This window comes from Mustela lutreola, chromosome 3 (assembly GCF_030435805.1).
Source record: "Mustela lutreola isolate mMusLut2 chromosome 3, mMusLut2.pri, whole genome shotgun sequence".
NCBI lineage: Eukaryota > Metazoa > Chordata > Mammalia > Carnivora > Mustelidae > Mustela > Mustela lutreola.
Window position 1 is genome coordinate 26,087,092 of NC_081292.1, and position 21,076 is coordinate 26,108,167.

Consider the following 21,076-nt stretch of genomic DNA (forward strand, 5'->3'; position numbering starts at 1 on the left):
ACTTTTTTCTGTGTTTAACTAATTAACTCTCTTAATTTCAGTCCTTCTGCTCACTGAGTTTTACTCTAACTGTATGCAGTAGAGTCCTTTCAAATGGTAAAGCATCTTCACTCATCACATTTTACTCAACAAATTCATACCATGTTGTATTTTTTATCCGACTCTCACAATGGAGAAAAAAATGAAATATAGTGTATTAGGAATAAATTAACATATGTAAATATAGTCTAATAAAAAACAGTCCCCTGTCAAGAAGTAGCATGCATTATAAGGGAAGTAAAAACAGATCAACCTAGCACCACCGTTACCAGCAAGGTACAATGAAACGGTATAACTAGCTCTTCAACTGATCACAAAAACAGACTGAGAAAAACAAAAAAATTGAAAGGACATTTGAGAGTTTCAATAATAATAGTTGCCAATCAAGCCCTGTACAGTCTCTAAATAGGAGCCTACAGTAGCAAACCATGCATATTATTGCGATGTAGTGATGTTATTAATATTATTGCAACAGAAGCATGGCTTTATTTTAGTCTTATATTTGGTCTTAGGGAGGTGATCTGTAAGACAACTCCCAGACAGGCATTTGTAAAAGAGCTTCTTTTATTCCTGGTTGGAGTAAAAGAAATAAAAAGGGGAGAAGTGGATTTTAATTTTGTGTATAAATGTAAATGTGTGTGTGTGTGTGTGTGTGTGTGTGTGTGTAAGTTCAAACCTGCATTTTGAATACTTACGGGAATTGCAGACGACTTATTTCTAGTCAGGTCAGTGTAGAATGGTAGCCAAATTGCCTTGACTCTTCTCAGCATCATTACTTGGAAGAAATCATGGAAAAGCAGAAGGCAAAAACTCACTTTTCTGTGTTCTGGGGAAGTGAGGAATCAGAACAGACAAGACAACATGTATTTCTTATTGCTTTTGCCATGTCTAAGAGAGCTGACATCTCCACATGGAATAGAATAAGCCATTCAATAACTTTCTGTTTCTATTAGAATATACATTCTTACCTGCCTATATCTTTGTTTCCCTTAATTTTTAATACTGATGAAATGATCTGCCATAGCAGAACCACTGGTGTTTTTTGAATGTGGGTGAAGACAATGTAAATGATGATTTGTTCTGAAGAAAATGAACACTGAATCAAATTTGAATTTATTTGTTATTCATAAATATATTTTTATTATATCAGAGTATTTACTTAAAAGTTATAGCTTTTCGAACATTCCTGTCTGTTCCTGATATTTCCCAAAGAAATGGAGAAGTACAGAAGCAGCCTTACAGGTTTTCTGTCACATAAATCACTGTTTTAAAAAGAATTATAGGAAGTTCATTTTTGCTTTTGTTTCCTTTGCCTTTGGGGACATACATGTCTTGAAAGAAGCTGCTGTGGCTGATGTTGAAGAGGTTATTGCCTATGTTCTCCTCTAGGATTTTGATAGATTCTTGCCTCATGTTAAAGTCTTTTATCCATTTTGAGTTTATCTTTGTGTATGGTGTAAGAGAATGGTCGAGTTTCATTCTTCTATACATAGCTGTCCAATTTTCCCCACACCATTTATTGAAGAGACTGTCTTTTTTCCACCGTATGTTTTTCCCTGCTTTGTGGAAGATTAGTTGACCATAGAGTTGAGAGTCCATATCTGGGCTCTCTACTCTGTTCCACTGGTCGGTCTGTCTGTTTTTATGACAGTACCATGCAGTCTTAGTGATCACAGCTTTGTAGTAAAGCTTGAAATCAGGCAACACGATGCCCCCAGGTTTGTTTGTCTTTTTCAACATTTCCTTGGCAATTCCAGGTCTCTTCTGGTTCCATACAAATTTTAGAATTGTTTGTTCCAGCTCTTTGAAAAACACCAGTGAAATTTTTATCGTGATGGCACTGAAAGTATAGATTCCTCCAGGCAGTATAGACAAAAGCAAAAATGAACTTTTGGGACTTCATAAAGATAAAAAGTTTCTGCACAGCAAAGGAAACAGTCTACAAAACAAAGAGGCAACCCACAGAATGGGAGAAGATATTCACAAATGACACTACAGACAAAGGGCTAATATCCAGGATTTATAAAGAACTCCTCAAACTCAGCACACACAGAACAGATAATCACATCAAAAAATGGGCAGAAAACATGAACAGATACTTCTCCAAAAAAGACATACACATGGCTAACAGACACATGAAAAAATGTTCATCATCATTAGCCATCAGGGAGATTCAAATCAAAACCACATTGAGATACCACCCTACACCAGATAGAATGGACAAAATTAACAAAACAGTAAAAAACGTGTGTTGGAGAGGATGTGGACAAAGGGGAACCTTCTTACACTGTTGGTGGGAATGCAAGTTGGTGTAGCCACTTTGGAAAAGTGTGGCAAATCCTTTAAAAAATTAAAAATAGAGCTACCCAGACCCAGCAATTGTACTACTGGCTATTTACTCCAAAGATACAGATGTAGTGAAAAGAAGGGCCATCTATACCCCCATGTTCATAGCAGCAATGGCCACAGTCACCAAACTGTGGAAAGAACCAAGATGTCCTTCAACGGACGAATGGATAAAGAAGATATGGTCCATATATACAATGGAGTATTATGCCTCCATCAGAAAGGATGAATACCCAACTTTCGTATCAACATAGAAGGGACTGAAGGAAATTATGCTGAGTGAAATAAGTCAAGCAGAGCAATTATTATATGGTTTCACTTTCTTGTGGAGCATAAGGAATAACACAGAGAACATTGGTAGAATGAGAGGAGAAGTGAGTTGCAGGAAATCAGAGGGGGAAACAAACCATGAGAGACTGTGGACTCTGAAAAACAAACTGAGGGTTTTGGAGGGGCGTGGGGTGGGGGTTTGGGTGAGCCTGGTGGTGGGCATTAAGGAAGGCACGTGTTGCATGGAGTACTAGGTGTGGTACATAAACAATGAATTTTGGAACACACACATACAAAAATTAAATTAAATTAAAAAAAATAATTACGGCACTTGGGTGGCTCAGTGGGTTAGTCCTCTGCTTTTGGCTCAGGTCATGGTCTCAGGGTCCTGGGATTGAGCCCCGCATAGGGCTCTCTGCTCAGCAGGGAACCTGCTTCCCCCTCTCTCTGCCTGCCTCTCTGCCTACTTACGATCTGTCAAATAAATAAATAAAATCTTTAAAAAAAAAGAATTATATGTGGAATGACACATACCCCTTTAGGAATCTAAAAGAAATGATTTTGTATAATTAACAATTCATTTTCTTAAAGCTTAATAAAAGAGGAGCTACTAAACAATTAATTACTCATGTTTAATTTATGACCAATTTATGCAAATGTTACTTATAATTAGAAATGTATAAGATAAGTATGTACTTCAAATTCAAATGTGGGAAGATGAGCTGCGTTATCGTGCAGCTAATTCTCAGAGGCTGTTACATACCTATTTCTTCTCTAGGGCTGCAGTGGATGAAACAGCTTCCTAGTATTGGAGGAGGTCTGTTACACACTCCTATTATTACCAAGAAGTAGCTTAAGCAAAGAAAATCAGATTCATTCTATTTCAAGAGAGGAGAGATTTGTTCAGCCGCTGCCTCTCTAACTATGATCATATGACTGTACTTCTTTGTATTTTCAGCTTTATGTGGAGGAGATGTTCGAGGGCCTAGTGGAACAATCTTATCACCTGGTTACCCGGAATTTTATCCAAATTCTCTGAATTGTACATGGACTGTTGATGTAACTCATGGAAAAGGTAATTTGCCTCATGCAATGATAATTGGATTATCCTCTGAATTTTCATTGCATCTATTTTTTATTTCAATGTCCTTTACAATGTCATTTTGCATGAGCAAAACAGATCAGTAGTAAAATACGCTAACACAAAATCCAGTCTGAGTAACAGCAGGAGAGGATTATATTTACTTTTCCATAGTATTATAATATGCTTATGTTTTTAACAGAATGATAATGCAAGAGATATTTGTTTTCCTTTGATGTATTAAAGTAATGTTGTGTGGAATTTTCATATCAACAAAATCTCAAACAGGATGGCTTTTTGTCTCCGGTATTATTGTTAAGAGGTTGATTTCAAAAGTTCATAAAAGAATAGGAAGATGATTTGAAGTGCTGAGCCAATTGTAAAGCACACATAACATACTTATATACATTGCTTTTAACATGTTTGTGATTATTTATTATAATTATATTCTTCATATGAATGTATACCATCCAAAAATACTAATGTCTTGGTTTTCTATCAGAACTGCAGATATATCTCACGTAATTGACTGAGAGTATAAAATTACACTCTGCGTGGGGTAGATGTTAATAAATGTCTTTTAAACAACTAAATGAAAGGGCCTGTAGAACTAAATACAGTTCATTCATGTGATACAACCAAACTAATAAATGACCAATAAAAGTGATTAAGTCAACACCTTAGCAGGAAAATGGTCATCCCAACATATCAAAACAAAAATGGATTAAAATTATTTATCTAAAAATCTCTATGTGCTAATCTTTTAAAAAGAGTGAATTTAAGGGGCCCCTGGGTGTCTCAGTGAGTTAAACCTCTGCCTTAGGCTCAGGTCATGATCTCAGGGTCCTGGGATCCAGGATCCAGCCTTGCATTGAGCTTTCTGCTCAGCAGGGAGCCTGCTTCCCTTTCTCTCTGCCTGCCTCCACCAACATGTGATATCTCTCTCTCTCTGTAAAATAAATAAATAAATAAAATCTTTAAAAAAGGTTAAAAAAATTTTAAAAGAGTGAATTTATTCATTTTAAAAACTTTCGAGAAGTAGTTTTTCTTTTAGCTTTGTTGTTAAATCGTTCCTGTCACTTTTTACTATCATATCGTACTTACTGATTTTACTATAGAAAATCTTTTAAAAGATCCTACCAAGGAAAAGATGCTATTGCAATTTTTAAAATTAAAGCTTATGTTTAATACACTTGAAGTCACTGCATTCCTGCAAATGAAGTTTATTAAAATTATACATCATTTTATGGAGGGTGAGGATTATATTAGAGTTATTATTATAATGAAATTAAATATTGTCAAGAAAAAAATGTTAAAATGAGTATTCTGGTATTGAACAGAAGGAATGAAGTAGAAGACTTTGTAAACTGTGGTTTTTGTTCTTCTCCATAATATAAGACTTCTTTGCTGGAAGTTAACCAGAGCAACCTATTATTCCAGTGTGCAGTGTATTAATGAAGTTTAAAATAAGCTTTCTTGCATTATACAATAAAATGGAGGGCTACACACTGCTTGCTATGTAAATAGAGGTTTAATTAACACTTAAGATTTTGCATCTTCACAGGTTGCAAGTGTTAATTAAATCTGAATTTACATGGCAAGAAATGCAGATTTAGATGCTTTTCTTTAAGAGCCAACAAAATTTGTTGGAAGTACAACTGTTCCAAAGTACAACCAAAGTTATGTGAAAGATAATCTCTTAAAGTTGGGAGAAATTGTCAAGGTAATACAGTCCAACCTCACCCAGCACACCAGTTTCTTTCTATAGTGTTCCAGAAATATAATAAACTGGCCTGATATTGATACTTGTGTTGATGGCAAACTTATTCCTTGGGAAAACGTGCTCAATTTTTGTATGATTGTAATTGTTTGAAAATTATTCTGCAACGGTTATCCCTGTTCTGCCCTCTGGAGTTAGACAAAACAAACAAAAACAACCTAATTCTTTCTCTACTATAACTCTGCAATGTACCAAGTCACTACTCTGTGTCCATCATGCCTTTCATGTGTGCTACCTCCAGTCCCTTATCCCTGGTTTTTGTCCCAGACAGATCACCTCAGTTCCATCAATTCATTATTATAAGATATTTCCATTCTAACCACCTTTCTCTGGAGGTATTCCAGTGGATTGATATCTAGGGATATCAATAGCCTTCAAGAGTGTATTTTCCCAGCACAAAACACAGTATGGTATTATTTAACTTCACAAAGTATTTCTATGAAGCCTGTGCGTATTAACTTTTTTGCCATCATGTCATAGCACTAATTTAAAAACAGTAAGCCCAAATCCTACAATTCTGTATTTATGCTGTTGATTTTTTTTTCTATCTTCAGTGCAAGACTTTTTTTTTCTTTTTGTCAGTTGATGTTATCCAGAATCAATAGAACTTTCCAATGCCTTGTGAAGTAGTGTAGGTGTTACTTGCATTTTATAAGACAAGAATCTGAAGTCACTAGAGGTTATTTATTTACACTCAAAGTCACAGTACTTGTGAAGATTGGACAAAGAACTTGAATTTACGTCTTATGACTACACACCAAGTACTCTTTTTCTGAAACCACATTTCCTCCCTACCTATATCTACATATTTCATTGTCAGGTATGTGTCTTCATCATGACTCTCCATTATCCTGCTTTTTACTTCTTTGTTTGCTGTTTATTTTGCTTACATCTCTGCTAATTACCTACCCCTGAATTGACACTTTAACCTTTATCCTGATTCAATAGCCATAGAACAGTTCAGGTTTTTATATTTAAACCCTTTTATATTTTCTCATATTAATTTTTATCTTTAGTTTTTGTGAGATCATCTTGAAATGATTTACATTTCGCTTATATTTACATATACAGACAGAATTTTCTTAAATAAGCATGATCACGAAGACTTTATGGGTATATAAAAATCTTAATAGAACAAATCTAAAAGTTTAAGTATTTAAGATCTAAGAAACTTCAAATAAACCATTAGTAACCTCTTCACCCCTTAACCCTAATCAGGGTGTTAGAATGCATCCAGTTGTTTCAAATTCTATTAACCATAGCATCATCCTGCCTATATCCCTCCTTGTTTATGATGATACTAGAAGAGATTTTCCTTAAACACATTGCAGAAATCACGATGCTAATCATATGTTTTAGTCTCCTAGATATCTGTGTGGAGGGGACTACATTAAAAGTAGAACAAAAGGCCTTGGGCTTTTAAAGGTGAATTGTCCTTAAATAAAGCATAGTCTAGTCCAATCCTATAAATTTAAAGATCAGAAAAAAGACTCACAAGTCCCCATGTCATAGTTGATTACAACTGAAACCTAGATGTTCAGGATATTTTTTACTTTAAGCCCAAGTCTTTTCACATATATCTGGAAAAGTAATTGCCTTCATAGGGCTTCCTGAATGATTGTTTTTATGAGAAGATATCGTGATATTGAAACCACTGACTTTTTCTCACTATTCCTCAAATACCCACTGCCCTGTTAAAACTGTGTCCTTACCCATATGCCCCTTCTTCCTGAAATGTTTATTCTGGAGCTGCTTCTCCACAAAATTCTGCTCTGTTTTGAAGCTCATTTCCGGCAGAAGCCTCTGCTGACTCCATTAACAAGTGGGTTACTTCTATTTCTATGCTTCTGTGTACTGTCTTGTCTGTATATCCTGTATATATTGTCTGGTATACTAACTTAATCACTTTCAGAGTGCTTAGCAGAATGTTTGAACTGTTGGCTTAGGTGTGCTTTCCCTAGGATAGAATAGGAATTATTTACAGTCTTCTAAATCTTTACATTCATAGCGCCTAGAGTTTAGTAGGTTCTTAGTATTATTTCCTTACTTAAATCCATTGATCTTTAGCAGAATTTTGAATATCTCACACTGTTGTGAAGTAGAGAAAACAGATTTTATTGTTTAAACCATAATATGATAAACAGAAGTTTGCTTTTGTAAAGTAGCTGGCTAGGACTGAGTAACATGGGAAAAAAAAAAAAATTCACCAGGCATGTTGGACAATAACAATAGCTAACAGCTGCTGAGGGCTTCTTCTGTGCAAAGCACTGGGCCAAGTCATCATCCCCCCCATATATCATCTCATTTAAACTTAACAGTCACCCCTAGAACCTCATTTTACAAATGAAGAAAGTAAGGCTTGGAAAGGCAGTGTTAAATTCAACAGTGGTCTTCTTAGCACCATGATCTAACAGAATCTTTAATTTCCTCACATATTAATTCAATGTATATCAGAATAAACACATTTTTCTAAAAATATATAAAATATATGTAGAACAACATATTTCTTACCTGTTTCCATCTACTCTCTTATTCTCTACTTTTTGTTTGCTTTATTATATAATAAAAATCAAATTGACTTACCTGAATTTCCACTTTTATGTTGCTTTGTAAACTTAGATAGCAGTTAATCTAGATGACAGAGCATCTTCTCTTTGCCATATCTACACCCCACTCTTATTTGCATCAGGCTAGTGTCAATTACCATTTTTATACTGAAGAACATTGGAAAGGCTGACTCAATTTCTAGACTCCTTCAAAAGGGCTCTTATATTCCTGCTCATTGTGGAGAGGAGAAAAAAAAAACAACTCACATTTTGGAAAAGAGTTTGAAAAATAGTACTTTTGTACATTTCTAATCTTTCCCAAGTCCAAATCACTGGTCCATTATTGCAGTAATAATCTTTTCTTATGATTGCCTATGTTTTCAGTGTATTTGTTTGGTTTCATTTTATGTCTTCTGTTTGCTTCCTTCTTAAAAAAACAATGCCTATTTGAAAGATTTCAATGAATAATGTTAAAGAATGTTCCCTATTATGCTCTGGGCTTTCTCATTTATTTAATAAATATTTTTAATGATTTTTTTTTTGTTAAGTTAAAAAAAAAGTACCTCAAGGGAAAGATGAATGTGGTAGTCTGTATATAGACTATATTTCACTTGTCTACAGTATGAGGGGTGTATGTGTGTGTGTGTGTGTGTGTAATTGTTAGTCTTTAACATCTGTACTAGACAACATCATTAGAAACTCATATGAAATGGGGCACCTGGGTAGCTCAGTCAGTTAAGAGTCTGCCTTCTTCTCAGGTCATGATCCTGAGTTTGTGGCCACCTGGTTTTGAGCCCCATGTCGGGCTCTCCACTCAATGGAGAGTCTGCTTCTCCCTCTGACTCACCCCTCTCTTTCGCTCTCTCTCGCTCACATACTCTCTCTCTCTCAAATAAATAAATAAAATCTTAAAAACAAAACAAAACAAAAAACACCTCATGGGAGAACACAATGCAGTGCCACACCATACTCACCAGAATAAAACAAATTTAAAAATTTTTTTTTAAATAAAAAAAAAAAACATTGACAATAATATAAACCAACTAGATTTTGCAATGGAAATGTAAACTGGCACAGCCACTTTGTAAAGCAGTATCTATTAAAGCAACTGTTAATGACCTATAATCGGTCATGACCCAGTAATTCCACTCCTAGATATTCCCCAACAGAAATATATAGTCTTCAGGGCACCTGGGTGGCTCAGAGGGCTAAAGCTTTGCCGTCAGCTCAGGTCATGATCCCCGGGTCCTGGGATGGAGCCCCACATCAGGTTCTCTGCTCAGCGAGGAGCCTGCTTCCCCCTCTCTCTCTGCCTGCCTCTCTGCCTACTTGTGATCTCTGTCAAATAACTAAATAAAAGCTTAAAAAAACAAAAAAGAAATATAAAGTCTTCAAAAGACATATTGAATACTCATAGCACTATCTATATTCATGCTAAAACACAAAGTACCTGAGTAATCATCTAATGTTGAACAGATACATGAATGTGGTGTATTCACAAAATGAAATGCTATACTATGTATCACTGAAAATAAACAACTGACAACCACACACAAAAACAGAGATTGATCTCACATACCTAATTCTGAGTAAAATTCAGACCATACAGAGCATATGTTATATGATTCCATTTTTTAAACTACAAAACATTTACATAAGGTAGAAAAATTTACCTGTGCTACTAGAATTTGAGCGAGTAGTTACCTTTGGCATAGTGAAAGATTTCAAAGAAGAGGCTCTGCTCTCTGTAATGTTTATCTATTGATTCAGATTCTGTTTGCAAAGATAAGTTTTCTTTGTGAAATCTCAGCAATCTGAACAAGTATATGCACAATTTTCAATATAGACACAGGTTGAAGCGTCTGAAAAATAATCATTACGTTTATTTAAAAGTCCATCCCTATTCCTGCTTTATATTTCTCTTCTAGAGTTAAGCATTTTTGAAAGTTGGTTGTTATATTACTAAGCAATGTTTTTTTATTTGAGGAGATTGCAGAAGGAAATGAAAGAGGCATGCCAAGTGTTTGCCAGAAAACTACACCGTTATTATAAATAAAGTATATGAATTTTCCTTGAAATTTTCAGAAAACTCGGGTGATATCTTTTCAGGCATTGATTTTTTATTTTATTTCCAAACTGTTTCCACAATATGACTCGCTATGTGACTTCTAAGGAAGGCAGAGGGGAAAAAATAGAAAAGATTTTATTATATGGTGCATTTGGAATATTTTATAGAAGTGCTTTTCATTTCCAGAGAATTTAATTACAAGGAGAGTCCTGGTTTTAGTTACTTTGGTAACTTTCTGTGTTTTACAGATACACTTTGTGAGTCTAATTTTTTTCTTTTTCTTAATAGGCGTGCAGTTCAACTTTCACACCTTCCATTTGGAAGATCATCATGACTATTTACTGATCACTGAAAATGGTAGTTTTACCCAACCACTGGCACGACTTACGGGTTCAGAACTTCCTTCAACAATCAATGCTGGTCTCTATGGAAATTTCAGAGCTCAACTGCGCTTCATTTCTGATTTTTCAATATCATATGAAGGATTCAATATTACATTCTCTGGTAAGAAAATAAAAAAATTTAAAAAAGCTTTAGTTAAAAAAAGCCAATTTTTAAATTTTTTTTAAGATTTTATTTATTTGTCAGAGAGAGGGGTGGAGAGTGAGAGTCAGCGCTGGTGCAGGCATGTGCACAAACAGGGGGAGGGGCAGAGAAAGAAGCAAGCTCCTTACTCAGCAACTTGATGTGGGACTCAATGCCAGGACCTTGGGATCATGACCTGAACCAAAGGTAGATGCTAAGGCAGCCACGCCTCCCAGGCATCCCAGAAAAGGTCAGTTTTTAAAATATGACAAAACAGAGAGGGAAGAGTAACAGAAAAGATGAAAAAAAAAATACCTGTTATCCAAAATAAATACCTGTCAACCAATTTTAAGGAAAGTTTGAAATACCTTGAAGATTGTCTATAGTAGTACATTAAAGGGAAACTTTAAACAAAAGCAAAAAATAAACAAATTTGTTAAAAACCTACTCTAAGTAACAGAGGGCAAAACTAGCTAAAATGCTTACTGAACTTAAAATAGAAATTCAAAGCTGTATTTTAAAGTTTTAATTAAACCTAAATGAATGTGACCTAGTGAAATTCTAGCTTTATGTGTCTTGGAAAAAGCATAGTTTACAGGCCAAGATTAAGGTAAACTTAATTTAGTAATTTGGAAATAGATGATCTGGAAAAATTAATGTCATCCCTCTATTCTAGAATATCTTCATCTAGAATAACTTCATCTAGACACAACATCTAGACACAATTACAATTTGGATTCCAGGGGAAAAAACATTTATACAACCAAAGTGAATAAAAAGTTTTTGTGTCAATTAGAGTTCTGGTCTCTAGATGAATGGAATAAGCAAGTAGTTATTTCTTAATACAGAAACAAATTAATAAGTAAATCTATGTCCACTTGCTAACATTAAAATTATAATGTTATAATTATATGTATTTATTTCTCTATAACATATATATACATATATGTATAAAATCATACAAAAGCTACCCTTGTTTTCAGTTCTTACTCTAGTATTTCCATGGAAATATTTGTCTTCTAAAAAATGAGTAGCATATAAGCATAATCAGTTTTAACCTAGAATGTTAAAAGTATATCCAAATAAATTTCTTAAACAATAAAATAATAGCTCATCAACATGGAACAATCCCTTTTGTCCTCCATTGCAATTATAAGGTAAGTGCATGCTCTGAGAATAGTTTTAGCTAAGCTACTTCATCTTAGGATGGCATATAAATTATAATATAGTTGTTTAATCAACTGTACTCTCTTACACCCTGAAGGATGTTTCGGTGTTCATTTTCATAGTCTTCATTCATTGCTTGGGGAAATTTTCTTGTATAAATCTATCATGTAACAATTTTCAGTGTGTGGGCACTTCAGTCTTACATAAACCATTCTTTGAAGTCGTGAGTTTTTTCAGAATATGGATTAATTGAACTTCTTTTAGATGAGGGGCATAAGAGCCTTTGTCATTTAGATTAAAACCATTAAGTAAAATGCATTTCTAAAGTGCAAATGATTTCATCTGTGATGTTATTTGTGTTTAAAAATATGCATCTCTTGTGCTATTATTATAAGTCAAAATTGGTGAAATGGAAATGTTTCTAAAGCAGAAGAAAGAATATGAGATAAATGGCTACATTTTCAAATTTATCACTCAGAAGGTGACATTTTCTCATCTACATTGAATTTCATACATAAAAGTACTCATTAAGCTACTCCATCTTTCACAAAAGAAGAAAAGTATCTGTGTCATTAGTATGTTCCCATAATTATAAATATCGTCACCTTTTAAATGTCTAAGCCCAATAGCATCCAGTTTGCAAACAATAGCACAATGCCCTTCAAAGTGAATATTATCATTTTCTTTGCCCTCCTCTCCATGTCATTTACAGAATATAACCTCGAGCCTTGTGAAGACCCTGGAATTCCTCAATATGGTAACCGAATTGGGTTCAACTTTGGGGTTGGTGACACTCTGACCTTCTCCTGCTCATCAGGTTATCGACTAGAAGGGACGTCAGAGATCATCTGTCTTGGTGGTGGCCGACGAGTGTGGAGTGCACCTCTGCCAAGGTGTGTGGGTACGTGGTCAGCTGCTTTCATTTGCTTGTATGTGTAGTCACGGTCCATGGAGTTGCATGGTTATACACCCCTTGTTCTTTTATAATCTGTTGAATTTCTTCATTTATTTCATGTTAGTTATTTCAATTTTCTTTTTCCACTTGGCAATATGATGTACCTCAATTAACTTTTCAACTTCTCCATTTAAGCAACCATGCTTCTAAATTTCTTTTCAGATGATGGGAATAAGAAATATATATGTGTATATATATATACATATATATATATGATAGATGTTAGCTAGATAGATAATCATATTTTCAGAGCTTATAGAAAGTTATATTCTTATATTCTGTTAGTAGATGATTTCCCATGACTTATGATTGAAGTCTTAGGAATATTTCATAATTTAGGATTCACATTTATGAAAGATGACTATGAAAGAAAATGTATCAAATAAATGATGGGTAATTTAAAGGCTATCGAGGCATGTATTGACTCAAAATGTATAATCAATAAAAATGGATCTATTATGATAGATGAATTAAGGTGGTCATCCATTTTATGTTGTGAAATAAAGAATAGCAATAATTAAAGTGTTGCAAGTTTGGAGCCACCAACCCAGCCTTTGGAAAAGAGTGTTTTAGCTGATAAAAAGGAAAAAAAAAATCTGTAGGAAAATGAAGGACTTTTGATTAGGACGTAAGTCATTTCCTATTCAAAGTAGGAAATAAGGAGGCAAAAATTTCTTCAGGTCATTAGCCATTCAGTGGTTGTCAGTACTTGTTTCTATGACAGAACAAGATACAAATGGTCATTTTATAATTATTTCATAAAGCTGTTAAAATTCTCAAAAGCATTTAATTTGAATTTACTTTAATTGTAAATTTAATTATAGGTCACAAATCTGTGTAAGTTTAATATGCTACAAAATCAGGCAAATTGTTAGAGATTTGATCTGTGGTTCAAGACCTTGTCTTTTCTATGGAGGCAAAATGCCCTGTAGATGAAAATGAGAATGAGCAGGATGCCCTCTGTGACTTACTCAATATATTATCCACTATATAAAATGTGGGTATATCCTGTGGATCCCCAAATCAAGTAAAAAAATATGATCTTTCAGGTTAATGTGGGTCTGAAGGCTTTTATAGTGATGAGATTGTTTTCACAGCCTCTGTGGGTTATATAACGGACAGGATGATATATAACAGATGAAATTTCTTTTTAAAATCCTAGGCTTTTATAGAAATAGCACAAGCAACCACAGAGGCTTGAAGTTGGGAGGTGATGAGCAATCACACTCTCAGAGCATCTTTTTCAGGAAGCTATATAGAACACAATTTTTCTGGGATTTTTGTTTTGTTTTGTTTGTATTTTTTCTTTCTTTGTACAGCCCACTTTCGAATTCCTCTGTTTCCCTGAATTACCCCCATTTGCATTTTTGCTTGATGTACATATTTTCAGAGCCCAGTTAATGAGAACCTTGCGAGTGGTTCAAGGGAGGCCTTTTGAGTGTTTGGGTTTAGATGGGGGCTGCTTGTTATTGCATCAATTTGTTTTTCTAAACTTTACTTTTCTCATCTGTAAAATGGTTACATTAGTAGTACCTACTTCATTGTTATGAGTTAGTTATGAGGATTAAGCTAATTAGCCATGCCCTTCAGACCTAAAACAATCCCTGGATTATAGGAAGAATTCAGAATTTAGATGTTATTAAAACTCATAATGAGTACAATCTAGTATCTATCTAGCCTATAAATCTAGTTTATAAAAATAATTATAGTAGGGAATGAATTCTATTTTATAAAACACTAGCACTGATGAGTATCTACTAGGTTCTCTCATATATAGTTATCTTATTTAATCCTTACTCTAATCCTGTTGTTATTTTACCCCCCACAACCAGAAGAATCTGAGCCTTAGAGATTTTAAATAACTTGCCCAAGATAATGAAGGTTATGTGACATAACCATGATTTGTATGAGGTTTTGCATATTCTAAAACACAGCTTTTCCTCACTAGATGGTTTTTATCTCAGGTCTCAGGGAAGTTGAATCTTGAAGGATAATATTTTCTCTCAAAGTACCAAAAACATACCAAGCTGTTACATGGATTAATAAATTGTTTGCATGTAGATTTTTAAGGTTTAGTTCTTAAATAAATTTTAATACATTTATGAAAATCTGACTGAAAAAAAAAGCCTCTTGTGTTTTTTTTTTTTTCTTTCCATCAAGTATTTCTTTCAGACTAGGTTTATTTGTGCCTAAATCTTTAATGAGAAGGATGAAATAAAATCACCCCATGGGCAAATTTAGAAAGCAAATTATTGCCATGGGAATAGTTTCCCCATTTTCAAATAAGCTGTGCTTGCTTTCAAGTTTATTGAAATTTACAATTAAGGCTCTTGACTTTAATAAATTCTACTGTAGGTATACATTTAAGTGACCAGATTCAGAGAAATATCCTTTCAAATATAATGACTCTTAACTTCTCCAGTTTCCTTTAAACTTTTCTTCACTACTCTGCCTATGCTTTAAAACAAATGTGTTCCTTTTGTATTTCTGGTTCCATGTATGCATATGTATATATTTCTTATTTTGTTATCTTTTCAAAGTTCCCAATTTTTAGTCATATAAAATGCAAGTTATTTGTAAGCATTCATAGGAACAGACCCAATTTTAGCAATACTAGTTTATTTGGACAGTTTTAATTTCTTTTTAGATTTTTTTGTAGTTTCCACATTATGAATCTCTCATGACAATTCTCTAGTCCATACTTGCTTAAAAACCATCATTTAGCCCTTAGCACTACCAACTTTGTAGAAAGCTTATGTTACACACAGTGGCCAAGTTATCAGTAGATTGTATTCCAAAAGTTTGCTTCTGTTTCAGTTTTTTGGAATCTAGATGGTCTTTCCCTGGCACAAGGTTGCAAACGATGGATACATTCCCAGAACAAACCATAGATGTGGTTTTAAATTTTATGTCAAGTGTAAAGCTAATACTAACATTTACCAAAATAACTTTTGTATACATAGGTTTTTACATAGGTTATATAAGAATGTGTCTGACTCTTGGGACAATAAGGCAACTGATATCAAAACTAATTATAGAAACTTTTTGTTTATATATGTTTAATTTTGACTCTCTTTAGTATATAAATCAGTTGGTGTCTTTCAGTTTCTGTTGGTAGAATTTGGTGAAAATTATCTTAATTCTGGATATCAGACAAGAAATAAATAACATATTCACTGAAACAATTTTTCTGAGTAACTTCTGCATTTATGTTTGAAGGTAATATTTTAACAAACTATTAAAATACTATAACAACAGAATATAGTCTTCACAATCTAAAAAGGATTGTATCATGTAGAGTCTTATTCCAAAAATCCATCAACGCTGTGAAAATAGATTTAGCATAACTGTTTTATCAGTGAAGTGACACTGTCTATAAAAAACACAAACTTAGGAGCAGAGCCATGACTGTCACAATGTTCTGAGTCCCAGGCTTGTGCTCCATTCAGCATAGCACACTGCTGTCTTTGACTGGAGGTTTCAATAATGTTGGGAGGAAATCTGGTCTTCATTATAGTTGATACATGGCTTCAGAGAACTCCTTATGTTGTCCTCTCTTTTAATCAGAGGAAACTTCTTTGACCACTACCCATTTATCAGTGATTACTTAAGTGCAGGGAAATTTGTAGAGCAAGAGAAGAATCTTGATAGAAACTCAGAGCATAAATCTCAGAAGCAGGGACTTTTCTCCCCAAGAGGTGGCCTCCATTGCAGGCACATAGGTAATGCTTACACTCCAGCCTTTCTTAAGCCGACCTTTGCGAAGTTGTTCAGATCTCTTTCCCACCAAGTTTTTTTTCCAACGTAAAATATTGATAATCATATTTATGGTGCAAGGTAACTTATAGCTCTAAGCAATGAACGACATGTACATCAACTTAATGCACTGCTTAACACAAGACACTTGCCCAACAAACCTCGGTCTCTTTCTCATACATGCAGTTCTCTCCATGAACATATATGCAGTTATCTTAAGGACTATGACAGCTAAGAGTTGTGAGGAACTCTCCAGCAGGAGAGTAAAGGGAAGAGAAGGAGATGAGAAAGTGTAATGTGTTATCAGTAGCTAAGTATTTATACATATAATCTTATTTCCTACTTAATGATCAAGATGAAAGTTTTCTCTTAACAACAAACATGTACCTATAACTATGTTTTACATTTTGGAAGAGATTAAACATAATCAGCAGATAAAATGATATTTCAGTGAAGATATTCTATATTTAAGTGATTATCCTTGAGAGCTGTGTTTCTATGGAAATGGATAATCTGGTCATCTTTTTAAATGGTCAAAAGCAAAACAAAACAAAACAAATATATATCTATATCTATCTATTTATACACACACACACACACACACACACACACACACACATATATAAATTGATTACCTTGAAAATAAGAAACACTGCTCTGTTTTTGGCCAAGAAGTGAGTACCTGATTTTCTTTACTGAAGTTTATAATACAAAAAACATTGGTATTCCCATTGTAATCTTTCTAAATCAAGAAAAAACTTGCATATCTGTATTCATCCTCCAAATATACCAGAAATCATGCCAGGTCATGTTGCAAATAAACAAGGAGCTAATGAAAGAACATACTGTTTTGGAAAGTAGATTAGCAAGTTCAGTGTTAGTAATGACTTGTCTTTAGGCAGGAGTCCACACATTTTAGGAAGCCCACACATTTTGAAGTCGATTTAAAAACATTAATTCATTCATCCTCGTAGTCCCCCATTTAACACTTCTATTTCTGTTTCTAATTTTACATGTCATTGATTTTTTTTATCTAACCTTGGACAAGTAACAACATCTATCTTTAATCATAAGTCAAATGAGAAAAATGATAACTCTGTATTATACTTCTACACATTTTTCTCACTTTTATGGCTTTTTAGATGATATATGCTGATTGTTATTTAGTTTAAAGATTAATTTTAACAATAAGGGAAAGAGGGGGCAGCATATACAGGACCTCTGTACTATCACTGTAACAATTCTGTAAATCTAGAACAATCTTAACATTAAAAATATAAAAAATCAAAAAATAAAAGAGTAAAATGCATTTGAAGAGGTAATTTATCTTTGAGCAAATTCTGTGCATTTCATGTCAGTCTCCACGCTTCTATGCTAAAATTATATATATCAAAGATCACTGATTTACCAAGTTAGTCAGGATTATAGATATATAATCATGTAGAAAGCAAATTAGTTAAGAGACCTGCGTTGCTCTCAGATACTACAATTAATTTTCTGTACTTCTCTATTCTAGAAAGAATGGTGCCAATATGTGTTATACTCAACCCAAATATTTCTTATAAAGATAACAGAAAATATTAGATAGAAAAGTGCTTTAATAAATTATATACACAAATGTATATTTATATTTTTCTTGTATAATTATGACTGGGGGCATTGATTTGATTTGACAGTGTAAAAATCCATAATACTAACATATACCTGCTCACGCTTTCTAGTTTGTTTTTGAGTTTTTTGCTTGTGACCTTATAAAGTAAGCCAAGATGGTATTATTGCTATTAAACAGCTAAGAAAATGCTGCTTGGAAAGATTATAAGTAATGAGTGGAAGGTTATGCCAGAAACCAAGTCTTGAATTTTTAGACCAGTGCTGTGATATTATAGGTGGAATTTCTTTCTTTATTATTTTATTTACTGATGCACTAGTTTAGACTATGACCCCCCCCCTTTTTTTTTTAAATAGAACAGACTGGGGGTGAGCAAACTTTCTTCTATAAAGTCCAGGCAGTAAGTATTTTGGGATTTATAGCTTGTGGTCCCAACTACTAAACTGCCATTGTGTCCTAAAAGCAATAGATATGAGTGAACAGGTGTGTCTGTGTTCCATTAGAACTTTATTTACAAAAGAAGGCAACAAGCTCAATGTGGCCCTAGGGCCATAGTTTGCTAACCTTTGCAACAGACTAATCAAGCCTAGTCAACTTACATAACCCCTTTGCATTTGGGAATTTACTAGTCATTCACCTCAAAGGAAAGAAAAAAAATCTTTACCTATTCTATGGTTTTTTAAATATTGGGCTCTGTTTATTAAAGTAGCACATAACTTACTTATTTCTCAGAGAAAAAATTTCTCATGTTTTTACAGAGAGTATCAGGATGGTGTGTGTGTGTGAACACTGATGTAATTTCTGGATAACATAAGACCATCTCCAAAACCTTCCCGATACCCAGATCTCTTCTGTGTACCAAGTCTGCATTCCCAGCTGTACACTGGACCTCTCCATATGGATGTCCTCCCACAGGCACATCGACTTCACATGCCAAACAGAACTCATTATCTCCTCAGCCAAATCAGCTCTTCCTTCTGCACTCTTTATTTCAGTTATGGCATCATTCTCAGCCAACCATCCAAGCTAGAAATTGTGTCATCTTTCACCACCCCCCTCTCTTTCTCTCTATCCATTTTGAAATAGTCACAAAGACCTACCACCTAAAGCTATTGCTCAGGTTTACCACCATTTCTGTTTTCACTACCTTTATGTTTGCCCTGTTCTCATTGGTCCTCATACAGATTAGCATAATAGCATAATGATAATAATGTGTGCTAAGCATTGTGCTGAACTATATATATTTTCTCCTTTCGTATATTCCTTTTAAAAATCATTTGGGTTTTATTTTCCCATTTTATAAAGTAGCTAGATTAATTGCCTAACTTGCTAAAGACCTTAAAATCAGCTCTTTCTGATTGCAGTGCTCATGTCTTCACAATTACATGTGTAATTACACTGTATTATCTTCTTTTTTCTAGTTGGATTTTCTGTTTCCAAATTTCATCTAATGTTCTTCAGTAGCAATTCTAGTTATAGTTGTTTTTTACTGATAACATATTATCACAACTTCAGCAGCTTAAAACAGCACACTTGCTTTCTTATAGCTTCTGTGGATGGGGAGTCTTGGCACAGCTGAATTGCTCCTCTTCTTAAGGTCTCAAAAGCTGCATTCATGGTGTTGACTGAGTTCTCACCCGAGGTTCAGGACCTTTTTTCAAATGCACAAGGTTACTGGATGTAAACATTTCATTGCAGATATCGAACTGAAAGTTTTAGTTCTTTGCTCAGTTTCTATAGGCTATCTGTAGTTCCTTGCCATGTCAACAAGGACAGTTCCTCCAGTGAGTCCTAGCAAGATTAACTTTTACATAATGAAATATAGCCACAGGAGTAATGAGAAGCAAGTTCCCACTTAACTCAAGGGAAGGAATTGCACTAAAGCACAAACAATACCAAAAGATGGGTATCAAGGGAGGCTTACTGTAAAGTCTGTTGACACCAGTTATCCTTAGAAACACTAGACCATGTCTGTTCCCTGCTTAAATCACTAACTAATTTCCTATCACCTATCGGATGAAATTGAAATGCCTTAAGTCCTTTCTTAGGTTGGCCTTAGTGTCTCCTATAGTCATCCCCCGTATGCATTCTAGAATACAGAAACACAATGCTACATGTCATTACCAAAGATGCCAAGCACCTTCTACATTTTAAGATGTTACGAACCTGTTAAGGTTCTAACACATTCAAATCACCAATTTTTCACTTGTGTTGGCACAAGGAAATAATTTATTTCTAAGAAGGTGAGTACAAAGGTATAGTGAAAAAACACTGAAAGTGTTCTGTAGTAGCTGGCGAGGCTTTGCATTTTAATCTGTTGAACTTCCATTCCTATCATCCTACCATAAATCAAGACATCATTATCTATCATCACTTACCTGAATCATTGTAACATCCCAAGTAGACTCTAGTCTCTATTCTTCTCCCCCTTCCCCAAGCCAAACAATAGATTCAGAATGAACTTCCTATGATACAAAATTGATGATGTCACTCTCTTACTTAAAATTCTTCCATTGTTCTCCATTCCCCTTGAAATAGATTCTGAATATTACCCTCTTCCCCCTACCCTCATTGGCCTAACCAGTTTATTCTTCAGATACACTTTATCTCTCCATCCTGATATGAAACCTTCCTGACCTTCAAAGTATGTGTTACATGCCCTCACTACAGGTTTCAGGAGCTTTTCTTACATTTCCCCTTTCTAGGTTTCATAATGTTGTATTGAATTAGTTTTTTAATCTACAGAGTGTTTACCATATAGAAAGCTTTCAGTAAATTTGTTGAGTTGATAAAGAAATGAATATATGATAGCCAAAGCTCCTTTTTTTTTTTTTTTTTTTTTTTTTTACATTTTCAACTTTAATTTATATGAAAAAGTACTACTTCAGAGGTACTGTATTTGGCCTAACACAAATAATAGACTATAACTCCTAT

General features: G+C 34.1%; 1 protein-coding gene across 2 annotated transcripts in view; it reads left to right on the plus strand.

The window, feature by feature from the left end:
* CSMD3 (CUB and Sushi multiple domains 3) overlaps window positions 1-21,076 on the plus strand; it is a 1,244,673-nt gene that overhangs the window by 847,359 nt on the left and 376,238 nt on the right. For both annotated transcript variants that reach the window (XM_059165746.1, XM_059165745.1), the window contains 3 exons: window positions 3,614-3,730; window positions 10,419-10,634; window positions 12,535-12,723. In XM_059165746.1, the coding sequence (XP_059021729.1) occupies window positions 3,614-3,730; window positions 10,419-10,634; window positions 12,535-12,723 (522 nt within the window). The remainder of the gene's footprint in view (window positions 1-3,613; window positions 3,731-10,418; window positions 10,635-12,534; window positions 12,724-21,076) is intronic.